This window comes from Rutidosis leptorrhynchoides, chromosome 10 (genome assembly GCF_046630445.1).
Source record: "Rutidosis leptorrhynchoides isolate AG116_Rl617_1_P2 chromosome 10, CSIRO_AGI_Rlap_v1, whole genome shotgun sequence".
Classification (NCBI taxonomy): Eukaryota; Viridiplantae; Streptophyta; class Magnoliopsida; order Asterales; family Asteraceae; genus Rutidosis; species Rutidosis leptorrhynchoides.
Window position 1 is genome coordinate 102,817,717 of NC_092342.1, and position 13,305 is coordinate 102,831,021.

General features: G+C 36.1%; 2 protein-coding genes across 2 annotated transcripts; one reads left to right on the plus strand and one right to left on the minus strand.

Annotated features, from left to right (window-relative positions):
* The first annotated feature begins 1,367 nt into the window (after nucleotides 1-1,367).
* Nucleotides 1,368-6,652, plus strand: LOC139870498 (methyl-CpG-binding domain-containing protein 9-like). Its single transcript, XM_071858292.1, has 8 exons — nucleotides 1,368-1,478; nucleotides 1,580-1,981; nucleotides 2,062-2,334; nucleotides 2,584-2,934; nucleotides 3,473-3,571; nucleotides 3,704-4,087; nucleotides 4,722-5,657; nucleotides 6,270-6,652. The coding sequence occupies exons 1-8, from the start codon at nucleotides 1,368-1,370 to the stop codon at nucleotides 6,474-6,476; spliced, it is 2,763 nt and encodes a 920-aa protein (XP_071714393.1). The 3' UTR covers nucleotides 6,477-6,652.
* Nucleotides 6,653-8,948: 2,296 nt separating this feature from the next.
* LOC139872054 (protein EDS1L-like) lies at nucleotides 8,949-13,064 on the minus strand. The gene is made up of 3 exons (XM_071859855.1): nucleotides 12,711-13,064; nucleotides 10,367-11,152; nucleotides 8,949-9,853 (listed from the first exon to the last, which is right to left on the minus strand). The coding sequence occupies exons 1-3, from the start codon at nucleotides 13,035-13,037 to the stop codon at nucleotides 9,140-9,142; spliced, it is 1,827 nt and encodes a 608-aa protein (XP_071715956.1). The 5' UTR covers nucleotides 13,038-13,064; the 3' UTR covers nucleotides 8,949-9,139.
* Nucleotides 13,065-13,305: the final 241 nt, after the last annotated feature.

Genomic DNA, 13,305 nt, shown 5'->3' on the forward strand with positions numbered 1-13,305 from the left:
TGGTGACAAGATTGCAACTTTCAGCACTTGAATGTTAAATGCCCTATGAAGGTTAAAAGGTTATAAACAAGAAATGGATAGAACATTATGAAATGGTGTATTCATCTTTATACAAGTAGGAACACATGATGCAGCACGGACCGTAAGTTATTTGCTATTTTGAATTATACATGTAAAGGATATAATGCAGGGGACTTCGGTTGTTTTATTATGCAGGTAGCCATAGAGTACGATGGACTGGAATAAGTAATGTATTTCTAACTCCTGAGTAAATAATATTATTTATGATCTTTCAAACTACAAAGAAAGAAATAGACTTGAATTTTCCTCATTAGATAATGTAGAAAACGTGTCTCAAACTACTCACTTAAAAGTGTGGAGAAATTGGCCAAATCATAGCTTTTTATTTTTTAGAATTGTTAGTGTTGGGACCTTTTTCGTAACCAACGATTTTATTTTCCTATTTAGAATGCTTTTATAAATGTGGAGTATTTATTAGTTTCAGATACTTACAAAATCGAAATATGTCGACACACTCGTAAATGTAGAAACGTTTATTCTGATATACGCTTTTATTATCCGTGGAGCTTTCATATTTGTATCGTATTGCCAGCTTGCCATATCAATTAATTATGTTAAATTTGCCTACACATTATGAATTTACCTTAATGTCCTATCAGTTTATCTGAATTAAATGTGATTTTTTTCGCCTATAAATTGCCTCTTTGAGGGCTATATGACCGGAACCCTAATTTTGTGAGATACCGCCGCATCCAAATCAAGAAGTGCACAGGTGAGTGGCCAAATGTTCTCTCTTGTAAATATTAATTAATCTGTTTATCAACCTCCTGTTTTTATGTCTTGATGAAATGAATGTTCGGTAATGCCTAGCTGTAAGATCAGGCATCATAGATGCCGAATGTTTAAATGGGTTTAAATTTGTTAATTTTTAAATGCCGTAAGTTCAATGACATTTAGTATAAACTACTTTTTAGGTTTATGGTGCCGATTCTGATTTCTTAGTCCCTAGTGGTGCGAAAAGTTTGAATCGTCTGCGTAATTAAGGATTGATGACCTGTTTTGATTTTCCATAATTGTTAACCCTCACAAAACATGCCACGTGGAATACGCTATGAATGCTGTTAGGCCGTAGTAGTAGTAGCCGATCGGTATCCGATCCTTTTTTTAAGTGGAGGTTTTTTTTCATTCATTCATATGACATTTTCAAACCTAAAGTTGTTCTAATTTCATAACTTTTAAGCTGAACTATTACTATGGTTACAACTTACAACTGTTAAGATCCTGTGCTGTGAAGATTATTCGCTTCACAAGGAGATTGCAGGTTGAGTACTTTGACCAAGTTGACCATGGAAAACATGAAAATTCCCGGGGAGAGTTCTGCCAATAAACAATCATTTCCGCATGGAAGTTTGATAGGCTCAAATCTGTCTTATCATACAGTGGGCAACCTTCTTGAGGTACAAATGCTCGTTAATGTTCTGAACAGAAATTACACTATGAACCTTTTTAATGTGTTCTTTTTTTTTTCTTTTTCTTTTTTTTTTGTTTTTGTACCCAGGTTCATGATTTCTTGTGTCGGTTTAAAAACATTCTAGGATTGGAAGAGCCAATATCGTTCGAAGAGTTTGAAACAGAGCTTTGCAATGTTGGCAAATCGTCAATTCTTGAAACAGTTGAAACGTTTGTTTACAATTTACTGCTTCCTGAGCTAGTAACTAGTCTCGTGAGCATAACTTCTTTGGCCGTTAAGGTCAAATTAGACATGATTCCTGTTAATCAGTTGACTTGGCCTGAAGTGGTCCGTAGATACATAACGGTATATTTGCTAACGAACGGAAGACTTCATTCTCTTGATAATTCCGTCAAATGTAAAACTGAGATCTGTCGCTCTCTACTCGGTGATGGCGATGTTAACTGCAGCTCAGTCACCAGTGTTGAAGGTGTTAATAATGATGTGCAGGTGAAGTTAAACTTTTGTTTGATTTGTTTGTAATTAGTTGAGATTAAGTGATTTTTTTCAGAAATCTTTATATTTTTCAGTTGCTTGGAAGAGCTATGGAAAAATTTCTTAGCAACCTGAAAAAAGATAGGAGCTGTGGAGAGAGATATGGTTTGGGTACAGATGTTAGTAGCGTCCCTGAGTGGGTCAAAGTGCTCGAGCCTGTAAAAAATCTGCCTACTAATGTAGGATCCCGTATTCGTAAGCTTGTTAATGAGGCTTTGGAGAAAAATCCACCCGAATGGGCTAAGGGGCAGTTAGAGGCTTCTATATCGAAAGACGTGTACAAAGGAAATGCGTCTGGGCCCACGAAGGTGTAGTTTCACTCTGTTTTCTTTCATATGGTTTTATTATATTTGCTACACTGAATTTAGAGTAATTATCCTTAAAAAAACTGTTTTCTAGCATTTGTTTTCTTTTTACTTCTTTAAACACAAGAAGAAGACAGCCCACATTTTGTTCGTTGCTCGTTTTTCGGGATTTGCATTGTGTGTGGGTTGGGAATTGTTTTCGCCAAGTTGCTACAAATAACTTACCGATTGTTCATTCACTTTTATTTACAGACAGCTGTGAAAAATGTTATAAAACAAGCATACGATGGAATACCACAAAGAGCATCGAGTGTACCGGCGGTCCCACTTAATGATCTAAGAAGAAGATCAGATATTATATCCAATATAATCATGAAAACGTGCCGTAGCATACTACACCAAGTAGCCGCTCAAGATATTGACGGTGACGTTTCTTACTTTGTGGCGAGGAACATCGATTATGATGCGATGGCGGGCGTTAGATCTGTGTCAACACGTCCGTTGGATTTGCGAACGATTGATTCAAAATTGCTTCATGGTGCATATGGTGGTTCACATGAAGCTTTCTTTGAAGATGTTGGGGAGGTTTTAAATTCACTAAAGGTACATTTCTTTGAAGATGTTTGACATGTTGTAAGTTCACTAAAGGCATATTATTTTGCAAGGTTGAAAAAGATGCGAGACGGAGACGAGTCGGTCAGGACCTTGAAAGGTCGAATCGATCGAGACGGGGTCGAATAGGGGTCTAGACGGACGTTGACCAACATTGACTTTTAAATAAAAATATATTAATATATTGGTTTTTATTAATGTTTTTTGTAATTGTAGTGTAGTTATTAATTTATCTTCAAGGGTTACTATCTAAGTCAATGTTTTTCACTTTTTCTCAACTAATTTCTAAATGGGCATGGGATTTTCGTTTACACTAGAACAAGGTCAAACAAAAAGTCACTTTTTGACTGACGTTGACCTACTTTTCTCAACTTTGACCTAACTTTTAGCATTGACCGACTAGTTAGACGTTTTTTTGGCTAAACGAGACGGGCTAGTCACCAAACCGCCGCAACGGCCTCAGAAACCATCGTTTGCAACCATGGTATTCTGTCGACATGCTGATTCTTTTAATGTTTCTTAATTGCAGTTGTGGATGAAGATACATAAGTGTTCCGTGAATAAACCTAGTCTAATTAAGTTGGCAAATTCTATGTCCAAAGATTTTAAATCTCTGTACGAAAAAGAGGTTTGTGAAGTCGTCCTATAGGATTTCTCGCGATCTTATTATAACTTATCATGTTATTGGATAACACACATTCTGTTAGTGAACACTCAAGTAATCTACTCGTATTGCCTAAATGTGATATTTTTAATGTAGGTAATCCCTTTATGCATGAATTTTTCTCAAGATAACATGAGCGGAAGTTATACTGCGAAGATCGAGGAGCTCGAAAAACTTCTAAAATCAATCGATATTTGTAAAGCACCCTGGGAGAACAAAAACTGCAAAGTATGTGGGCTTGACGAAAATGATGAATCCGTGTTGTTGTGCGACGGATGTAACGCAGAGTATCATATATATTGTTTGAATCCTCCCCTTTCCGATATTCCCGAAGGTGACTGGCATTGTCCTAAGTGTATACCAAAAGGTGTTCAACGGATAAAACAGTATGTAGATAATAGCTGGAAGGAAGCGGGCCCGTTTTTCGATATACTGACTGATTTGGAGGAAACAGAGTTTTGGGATCTGGAGGCAGATAAGGTTGGTATAATATCTGTTTTCAGAGTTATGTTTCATCTTTCACCTCCCTAATGTTTTTATATATCCATGGTTGCAAACGGAGGTTGTGGCGGTTGTGACGGCCATTGCGGTGGGTTGGTGACTAGCCCGTCCCGTTTCGCCCAAAAATGTCTAATTAGTCGGTCAACACTAATAAGTCATGTCAAAGTTAGGAAAAGTCGGTCAACGTCAGTCAAATGTCGACTTTTTGTCTGGCCTTGTTCTAGTTTAACGAAAATCCCATTCCATTTAAATTTAGGTGGGAAAAGCATTAACTTAGGTAGTATCCCTTAAATACACTATAATTATAGAAAACATTATAAAAACCTATATATATTGTTTAAAATAACACCACATCATCTTATTTGTGAAAAATATTTAAGAATAAATTTTTTATGTTTGAAATTTTTATATTTAATATAATTTTATCTAAAAGTCAACATCCGTCTCGACCCCATCTCTTTATGTTTGTGTTGGAAACTTGGAATGCACAATTTTCCTTTTTTTTCCAGATTTGTATACCTTATTTTTCTATGCAGATGATGTATTTGAAATTTTTGATATTATATTTGTTGCTGAAAATTTCACCTCTATTTATTTATTATTTTTGTTTCAGAAAATTGTTATTCTCAAGTTTCTATTTGATGAGTCACTGAATACGACACTCATTCATGATAATTTTGACAAGTCAACAACAATGCCAGCTAAGGAGTTTTTGGGTATAGACTTTGTTGGGCGGTTATACTGGGGATTTCCTAAGGGAAGTAGTAGTACACATAGTGGGATAGTTGTAGACGGCAGATTTCCACCAGAGAATACTAAATTGGATCTGTTTGACCGGTCAACAACTCATCCACAATATGAAGATTGCTGTAAATGGCATTTGTTCGAATCTGACAAAGAAATTGACAGCTTGGTCGATTACCTTACTACAAACGATCCCGAAAATGTGAAGTTAATTAATTCGATTTTGGGGTGGCAAGAATCAATATTACATGAGGATCAACAGGTTAATAAAAATTACCGAGATAGTCACGTGGTTAATTCTGTAGCCTTCGCTAAATCGACTTATCCTAATTGTCCTGCTACAAAGGCAACTGTTTTGCTTGAGGCCAAATATGGCTTGTTTATGTACGAAGATGCTGCAAAATCTCTTGTGAAGGCAAAAAGAAAGAAAATGGTAAATTTGCACAGGTGCGATTGTTTGGAACCTGTTTTTTCGTCTCGATATCACTGTGTCAAATGCCATGAAACGTTTTTCACGGATATTGAATTTGGACGACACAAGAGTTCGTGTAGTTTGAGTTCGTTATCGTTATCAGTAGAGTCAGATATGACTAAAATTGATGTTGGCTCGTGCAAAACTAACATGAATGAACCTTCATTAAAGCTTCTTAAATTGAATGCTGGTCGTATATTAAGTAATTTGAAGAAAAATATGTTGGATATGGAAGCTGCACTACCTAATGATGCAATAAGGCTTGCTTGGGCATGTCCCGAATGGAGAGCGGCATGGCGTTCGTTAGTTAAATCTGCTAGCACGACATATGAGGTATGTGTTCTGTTCATTTTTATGATTCATTCAATGTCGTAGAAGTTTTCCGTCGGCTGACATGTTGGTTTGGGGACTAGTCCGTCCCGAGTCGCTAAAAAATGCCTTAAAAGTCGGTCAACGATAAAAAATCGGATCAAAGTCGGCCTGAGTCGGCCAAAGTCAAAGCTAGGTATATAAAATCATATTTTTAAAAGGATTTACCTAACGATAGCCCTAAGGGTTGCCGTTAAGGCGTTTTAGACTGTTGTACATTTTAGTAACCACCAATGTAAGGTCAATGTTTAACTTCATTGTACAACCATTTTCTGCACACTAAGCTGTCGTTAGTAAAATTCTTTCTAATATTAAAGTTTGTGCCATATATCTATATTTGAAATATTTACGTTTTATGATTGATGTGTGTTTAATTTCTTTATTACTAAAAGTTGATGTTGGTCAACGCCCGACTTGTCCCTCCAATGTCCCGAATGACTAGTGACTTTTACAACCTTGGATTCATCTTAAAGTTTTATTCCTTTTGGCCGGTTACGCGATATGCGTGACCACTCATTGTGTCTCATGGGTCTCCGAGATATGACCTGAAATGAGGTCGTATTTTATGCATTGCAGATGGTGGAAGCAACTTTATTACTTGAAAACATGATTAAGTCGGAATATATCAACAATGCTTGGTGGTGGTACTGGTCTTCACCTTCAGTTGCTGAAAAAACGCCTACATTAACTGCCCTTGCTTTTCGCATCTACACACTTGACGCTGCCATTAATTACAACACTACCACCTTGTCTGATGATAAACAGCCACCAAAAAGGAGATGAAAGGCAGTTGATAAAATTGATGGAAGAGATATGCTGGGTGATAGTCATAAAAAGGCAGTAGTTTTTGTACCCTTGTTTAACTGTAGTTAATTTTTATTTTATTTTTTTTGTTAGTTATGGTAAGATATTGGTATTAACGTTTTTGCTTTGCTAGGTCTGAGGTGTACTTAATGGTTATGTGAACTAGTGCTTTTAGCTTGCTTGTTAAATTGTTGTGACTTAAAGTTTCATATGAATTCTTTTAGTTTACTTAATAATTTGAATGATCTTTGGATGGCTTACCCAGTGCCTAGTCCTAAGGTTCTTCCTATATTGCTGTATTCTTTTTAGCTTTTAACAGTCAGCATGTTATTTGGTGCCATGCTACGGACCAACATGACGTTCACGAGTAACGATAGATCTCTCTATGTTTCTTGCACTAGCCATGACATATTTTGCTTGACGTTATAGATCCGTTATGCGTTGATGGAAACTATACGATATCTTTGAAGATTGCATTCGCCGCCTTTAATCAGTATTAAGATTCTGTTTGTCAAAATGGCTGCTGGTCACCGACTATTGGAACTCATTGCGAAATGGGTTGTCAATAGTTACTAGCATCTATCTGGGATTAAAGATATATCTATTACGAGTATATATCTATCATAACACCAAATGCTTTTAACGGTTACTAGGAAATGGGTTGTCAATCCTAATTTAGATTGTTCTACAACATTTGGTGTGCGTTCTAAAAAACATACAGGCATACAGCATTTATCAATGCATGATACTCTCAAACATATTTAGCTTAATTATCTTCTTTAATACAGTCTAATAACAACCAACACCCGCGTAAGTTCTTCCTTCTCTTTCTTGGTCCTATAGTTTCACGACAACATCGACAATCACAACATAATCCTGCCAAAGTGTGTATGGTAAGATGTATCCCCGAAATTTCATAATTTTGTTTGTTCAATGATATAAAAAACATTATTTGTTTTGTATTTTATTTGTAACTAACGTTTATTCTTGACGCGGTTGGTCAACCAACTATGCACTTGGTTCATGGTTGGTCCTTCAGCGCGTCGTAAGTAGAATCTGCGTACACTACGCTGAACTCGACCTCCCCAGTCCTTGCCTTGTCCTTGTTTTCATCATCCTTAAGCTCGAGCTCCAAGACTATCATCCCCAAAGTTTTTGTTGGTTCACCCGTGAACCCCCACAGGTAGGTGTCTTCAGTTGCGCTTTGGCCTTGGCAAGAAGGGCATTGTAAATTTGTAACAAATGCTTGTACATGACATCTGTGCAGCTACCAGTATCAATACAAATGTCTCGGATTTTTTGCTGACAAGAGGGGAGATACCCTTGGACAACCACTGGTTCACCCAGCATACCTGCGTTCTCATTTGGTGGAAAAGAGATTTGCAGCTTTTCCCACGTCTTCAGTGCATCATGATCAGCAGGCGCAACATTGCCTTTTTTCTCAATTGCGTGGACCACTTACTCTGGAGTCTTGGACTTGTCTTCTACCTTGAAGCTTTTAGGTGCGTAATCTTTCTTCGCCTTCAAATGTTGCAATTCTCCTCTATATTACAAAATGAATGAAAGTTCGTTGGTGTATACTAAATGATTACAAAACACTTATTATATCATGGAATTTCAGCTTACAGAAATTGGAAACAAATACATAACATTTTTTTATGTATTACCTTGTTCATACGAGTAACTCTTAGGATCTTCCCCAAAGTAAATAATCAAAGCATCCACACCTTTACCCTACAAAAACAAAAACAAAAACAAAAACAAAAACAAAAACTTATATTGAAAATTAAGCTAAACTTTATTATAATGCTGACTTTGTAAGACGCATACTGGTCGGGCCAGTGATTGCGCAAGTCAGTAAGATAGCGCCGGTTCAGGCGCTACGTGCCATGATACTTACAGACGCAAACAACACACTTGTATCATTTTAAGGAGAAACTGAATGGGTAACCGTAAAGAAAGTACGTGCCAGTCACATGTGATGCGTATGTACAGGATATGTGAGCAGGCGCATCATTAGTTGAAATGAACCTAATGGGGGAAAAAGTAGATGAAGAGGTTTGGGCAACTCAACCCTGGTTAGAAAGATTGTTGATCCGTGAAGGTCGATAACTTAAGTCAATTATGGTTATGCAGTTGCAACCAGTGTTCTGTTCTTCAATTCTTTGTTTCTTGAATTCTTGTGTAGTTGAGGGAAAGTTAACTTTTATACATTATGTAAGTCAATGAATGTTGTATGAATATTACCTGGTCTAATTCGTGTATATGAATTGTTGCTCTTTGTAAGTAGGTGAGACTCGTTCGGTTTTCAATTTTCAAAGGTATCGAGTTTAAGTTGGTCATTCAACACATGAACGAATATATATTATTCACGGAGAGCTAAAGTGAAAAAGACTACTGTGGAACATGTTAGCCTATTAGATAGCTTAGACTCAAGTTAATGTAAAGAGATGATTAAATTAAACGGTCACATACATATGTATGTTAATCTACATATGTTAAGTTCCTCTTAGATGTCGATACTACCATTCAAAAATACAATAAATAATAAGTCAAAATACATTTATTCAAATGTAGTAAAATAGGCAAGCACTAAGCTAACTATTAGTTGCTTAATACAGGTGCGTTAAACATCATCATTTTCACCGTGTAAAATTCCCAAAATGCGCTTTTAAACAAGATTCCGTTTTATGCTTCTCGGGGAGCGATTTCCACCATTCCACAAACGTCGATCTTTCCAAAAATATGTCTTTTCCAAGCGCTTCTTTTTCAACTTGTTCACTAACTTCATTCTCAAAACCAACAATTTGCTCCTTCGTTGTTTCAAACGGTTTCCTCCTCATTTCCTCTACTTTCGCCCAAAAAATGGTCTCAGAACTTGACCCTTCGTTCAACTTATGCGCATGCTCAAACCATCTTTGCGTGTACTTATACCGTTTTGGTCTACCACCATCTCGTAAATACGTCCCAGTGTCCTCATCCTTCGAGTGTCGATAGTAATTAGCTATATCAAGTGGCTCTACTAGTTTTCTAAATTTGGTCCCTAACTTGATCCATTCAACACGGCTCTCAAACCCATCGGGGAGTTCGTATCGTTTCAACATTTCGACGATCTCGTCCCATATACCAGCTAGTTCAAGCCTATGTACATTTGCTTGAAAGTCTTCATTACCTTTTTGAATCTTGAAAGCGTCATAGTAACCAATCTTGCGATCTGTACATGCTTTTTTGTAGTCAGTTATCGAATCTAGTGTTTTTATGATGTTCTGTTTCTTCAAGTCAATCATAGTTTGGTTTTGTAGCTTTTGGTTTTCAAATGCTTGTGCAGCTTGAAGACAAAGCCTGGCCCTTGTGCTCTGCAAATAATGGCAACCACATCTAAGCTATTGCATCAAAAAGAGGCAGCAAAAAGTGAATATTGCATCAAATAAGTTGGGTCACGGGCCAAACCACGTTCTAGGTGAAACGGGTCATTTTTGTTGTGGGTCAAATGGGTCAAGTTGACCTCAAAGTAGTTTTCTTTACATTGATTCTTTCTTATAATTGTTTTCAGCTTGAATATGACTACAGAATATTATTACAACAAAAATATAATATAATTTGAATATAATCGATTTAAGAGGTAAAGGTCATTTTCCAATTGACCCATTCATTAGTAAAGGTCAATTTCCTTATCTTTTGGATTTTTCTAACAACCCTTAGGACTGTCGTTAAGGTGCAAAATAGACTTGTACTTTTTAATAATCCGTCATGTGAAAGTCAATATTAACCACTTTTTACAACACATTAATGCACCTTAACGACTGCCCTAAGGGCTGTCGTTAAAGTTCCTTAGCTTTATGGTATAAATTCTTGTTACTCATACTCACCAGACCGAGGTCCTTTAAAGCCGTGTTAACAGATGCCATGTCACTCGAAATGTTACCATTCGAAGACAACGGAATCTCCATTTTATCATCCATATATACAACATCTTGCATCCCTATTAAACTTTCAGCTAATTCATCATTATAATCCATAAATAAGCTTCTGCTAGCTGCATCTTTAACTTCAGCTGCATCTGCAGGCTGACTACAATAAAACAAAATCTGAAGAACCGCATTCGGGTTCTCAACACAAACCATTTTCCCATTACCAGTACAAAAAATGTACGTTCCTGAAGGTCTGTAAGGACTAAGTTCGACAAAGTTAGATACAATATCAAGTAACGAATTAGTACTTCCCATTAGATTACAAGCTGAATGACTGGTTACAGATGCTGCATTCTTCAAAACTTTCATGAAAAAACTTGAAGCTTCTGGGGAGTTTTGAACATTTTGGTTCTGAAAGTTTCTTGATTTGGGATTGAAGAAATCAAGAATTTTACTAAGTTCATTTTCGATGGAGGAAAGTGGGGCTAGTGTTATTCGTGGGACAATGTCGTACCGAACAACAAAATGGATGAAGAAACGGGCCCAGTTCTGTCGGTTTAGAGCGTGTGTGAATATACGGTTGCCTACTAAAGGTGACCCGAAAGTTACACATTTACATTCTTTCTGGCCATTGGATCTTGTGTACTTCTCTAGGTACCAGATGGATGCAAGGATCGCTACCGGGCCACCAGAAGAATGACCCGTGAAGATGATCGATTTTCCTTTCTTTATCGCTTTCTCAACCTGTATCTCACAAAAAATGCAATTCGATAAACAATTTGTGGTAACAAGTGGGTCAGTTTGGTCGTGGGTCAAAATGGGTTGGGTCGGGTTGACACGTAGAAACTTTCTTTTATTGATTAGTTTTTCATCTATTTATGTTTAAATTAAATATATGAGCATAAGTTACTGTATAATAAGAACTAATCCACAACAACAACAACAATAAAAAAACCCAATCCCGCACCTGCGAGGTATGGAGAGGTGAGATATAGACAATCCTTCCTCTACCCTAGCGTATAATAAGAACGACTCCGTTATTTTTTTTTTTTTTTGAAAGGCAAAAAAGAATCCGTTAATTTTTGATATGAACCATTACAAGATAACTTAATAGTCACCGTTCTAATGATCTCACAAAACGTCTCGTGTTAAAACCTCACTTGTGGTGAGAGAATAAGTCGGCACGGAGGCGGAGCTATAATTTGAAGTTAGGGGATGCTCAACTTATTTATAAAGAATATCAATTATTATTTTAATTTATAACAGATCACAATCTTTCTTTCTAATCGGCTTATTATTTATATGTAAACTATATCAAACAAAAACATTACAAATTTCTATTCATTTTCATTTGATTTTCTTTCATCTCCCTATTGTTTCCATTCATTTCATTTGTTTTTCTTTCATTTCCTTTTAAAGAAAGACTAACAAACGTAATACGTTTTTTATTACCTTCAGTTCTTTTATATTTAATAAACTTCGTTCATAATTTTATAATTTTAATAGTATGTAATAAATAATAAAACTACATTTGAAATTTAATGGAAATTTTAAGGAAAAACAATTTGAAAGAACCTTCAAAGAAAGTCAAATAAAGTCGGAAATGACATCGGGTTTCATTTTCATCATTTGTGTAAATCATTTGTGTATTAAGATCAAATAATTCATTCGTCGAATCTTTAAACGAAAAATTTATTTAAATATAATGGGGGCTTGCTAATTAAAGTAATCTATTATGAGTGATTAAGATAATATTTTGGAATTAAGATATTAAACAAATATCTATTTCAAGTGAGCGAGTGGAGGTAGTATAGCCACCCTATTGTCTCCACCACTTGGAAATGATCACGGGATAATCAGGTTATGCCGTGTAATGATAGCTTTAGGCTCTGTTCCAGAGCTATTATTTGAGAAGAAAGGAATTGATTTGGAAGGAAATCAAAATCACAAATATGTTAAGTTTTGACAGGAAACAAAGAGAAGGGAATGGATGAGTATTTTACTCTTCATCTCTTCCTTCCAAATTGAAAGGATTTGAAATCTCTCCCCTTCATTTCCCTTCCTTTCATTTCCTTTAATTAAAAAAAAAAAAAATTGGGGAACAGAGCCTTAACTTATTCAAAAAAATGATTTAAACGGGTGTATGGATTGACTTTTTCAGGTCTTATCTACTTGGCCAGTTCGATATAATTCACAACCCAAATCGACCCGGTCATCAGTATCAACTTTTCACATGAAAAGTCAAAGTCTTCCTTGATTTAACTAGCTAAATCAGTTTAATCAAGAAAATAATGATTTTAACCTCAGCCTGGAAAGATGGTATCTTCAGAATAGATTGAAATTTACGAAAGAATCCTTGATTGATCGTCGCAAGTTCGTTATTTCCTACGCTTTTTAGCGAAGGAAACAAAGAAACATCAATCTTTGCTTCTCCAAAAGGCTTATGGCTGTAAAAATCTTGCTCAGACCATGATCCACCAAAGGCAATAACAGTTTCTTCAGTACCAGATTCTTTTGTAATAAACCCAGTATTAGAATTAGACTTGTGTGATTTCAGTGCTAAAGAGCAAGCTTTTATGATCAAAGTTTCACTAATTTCTAATCTCTCCCCAAGTCTTTGTCCCATCATATTATCTATCTGTGTGTGTGTGTGTGTGTGTGTGGGTGTGTTTTTGCTAGGTGAAAGCACAAGTGGAGACTTTGTTATTGAAGTCTTACAGAGAATGTGGTCAAGGGCATTAGTGTAATTTCCCTGGTCTTTTAGCGGAGACTTTGATTTTTTTTAGAACTTGCATAGAAAAGAATTTGTGTATTGAAAGATTTTACTCCAATACTCTTCTGGGAAATTGCCCAACTCATGCTTGCCAAATATATTGGTTTGTGATTGAGGGAATATT

Excerpts from the sequence above, each read along its gene's own strand:
- LOC139870498 (XM_071858292.1), top strand. The coding sequence starts at position 1,368 with ATGGAAAACATGAAAATTCCCGGGGAGAGTTCTGCCAATAAACAATCA. Across the intron at positions 2,335-2,583 it reads ATGCGTCTGGGCCCACGAAG|ACAGCTGTGAAAAATGTTAT; the intron begins GTGTAGTTTCAC and ends TTTTATTTACAG. Across the intron at positions 5,658-6,269 it reads CTGCTAGCACGACATATGAG|ATGGTGGAAGCAACTTTATT; the intron begins GTATGTGTTCTG and ends TATGCATTGCAG.
- LOC139872054 (XM_071859855.1), bottom strand. The coding sequence starts at position 13,037 with ATGATGGGACAAAGACTTGGGGAGAGATTAGAAATTAGTGAAACTTTG. Across the intron at positions 11,153-12,710 it reads TACCATCTTTCCAGGCTGAG|GTTGAGAAAGCGATAAAGAA; the intron begins GTTAAAATCATT and ends TGTGAGATACAG. Across the intron at positions 9,854-10,366 it reads CTTTAAAGGACCTCGGTCTG|AGCACAAGGGCCAGGCTTTG; the intron begins GTGAGTATGAGT and ends CATTATTTGCAG.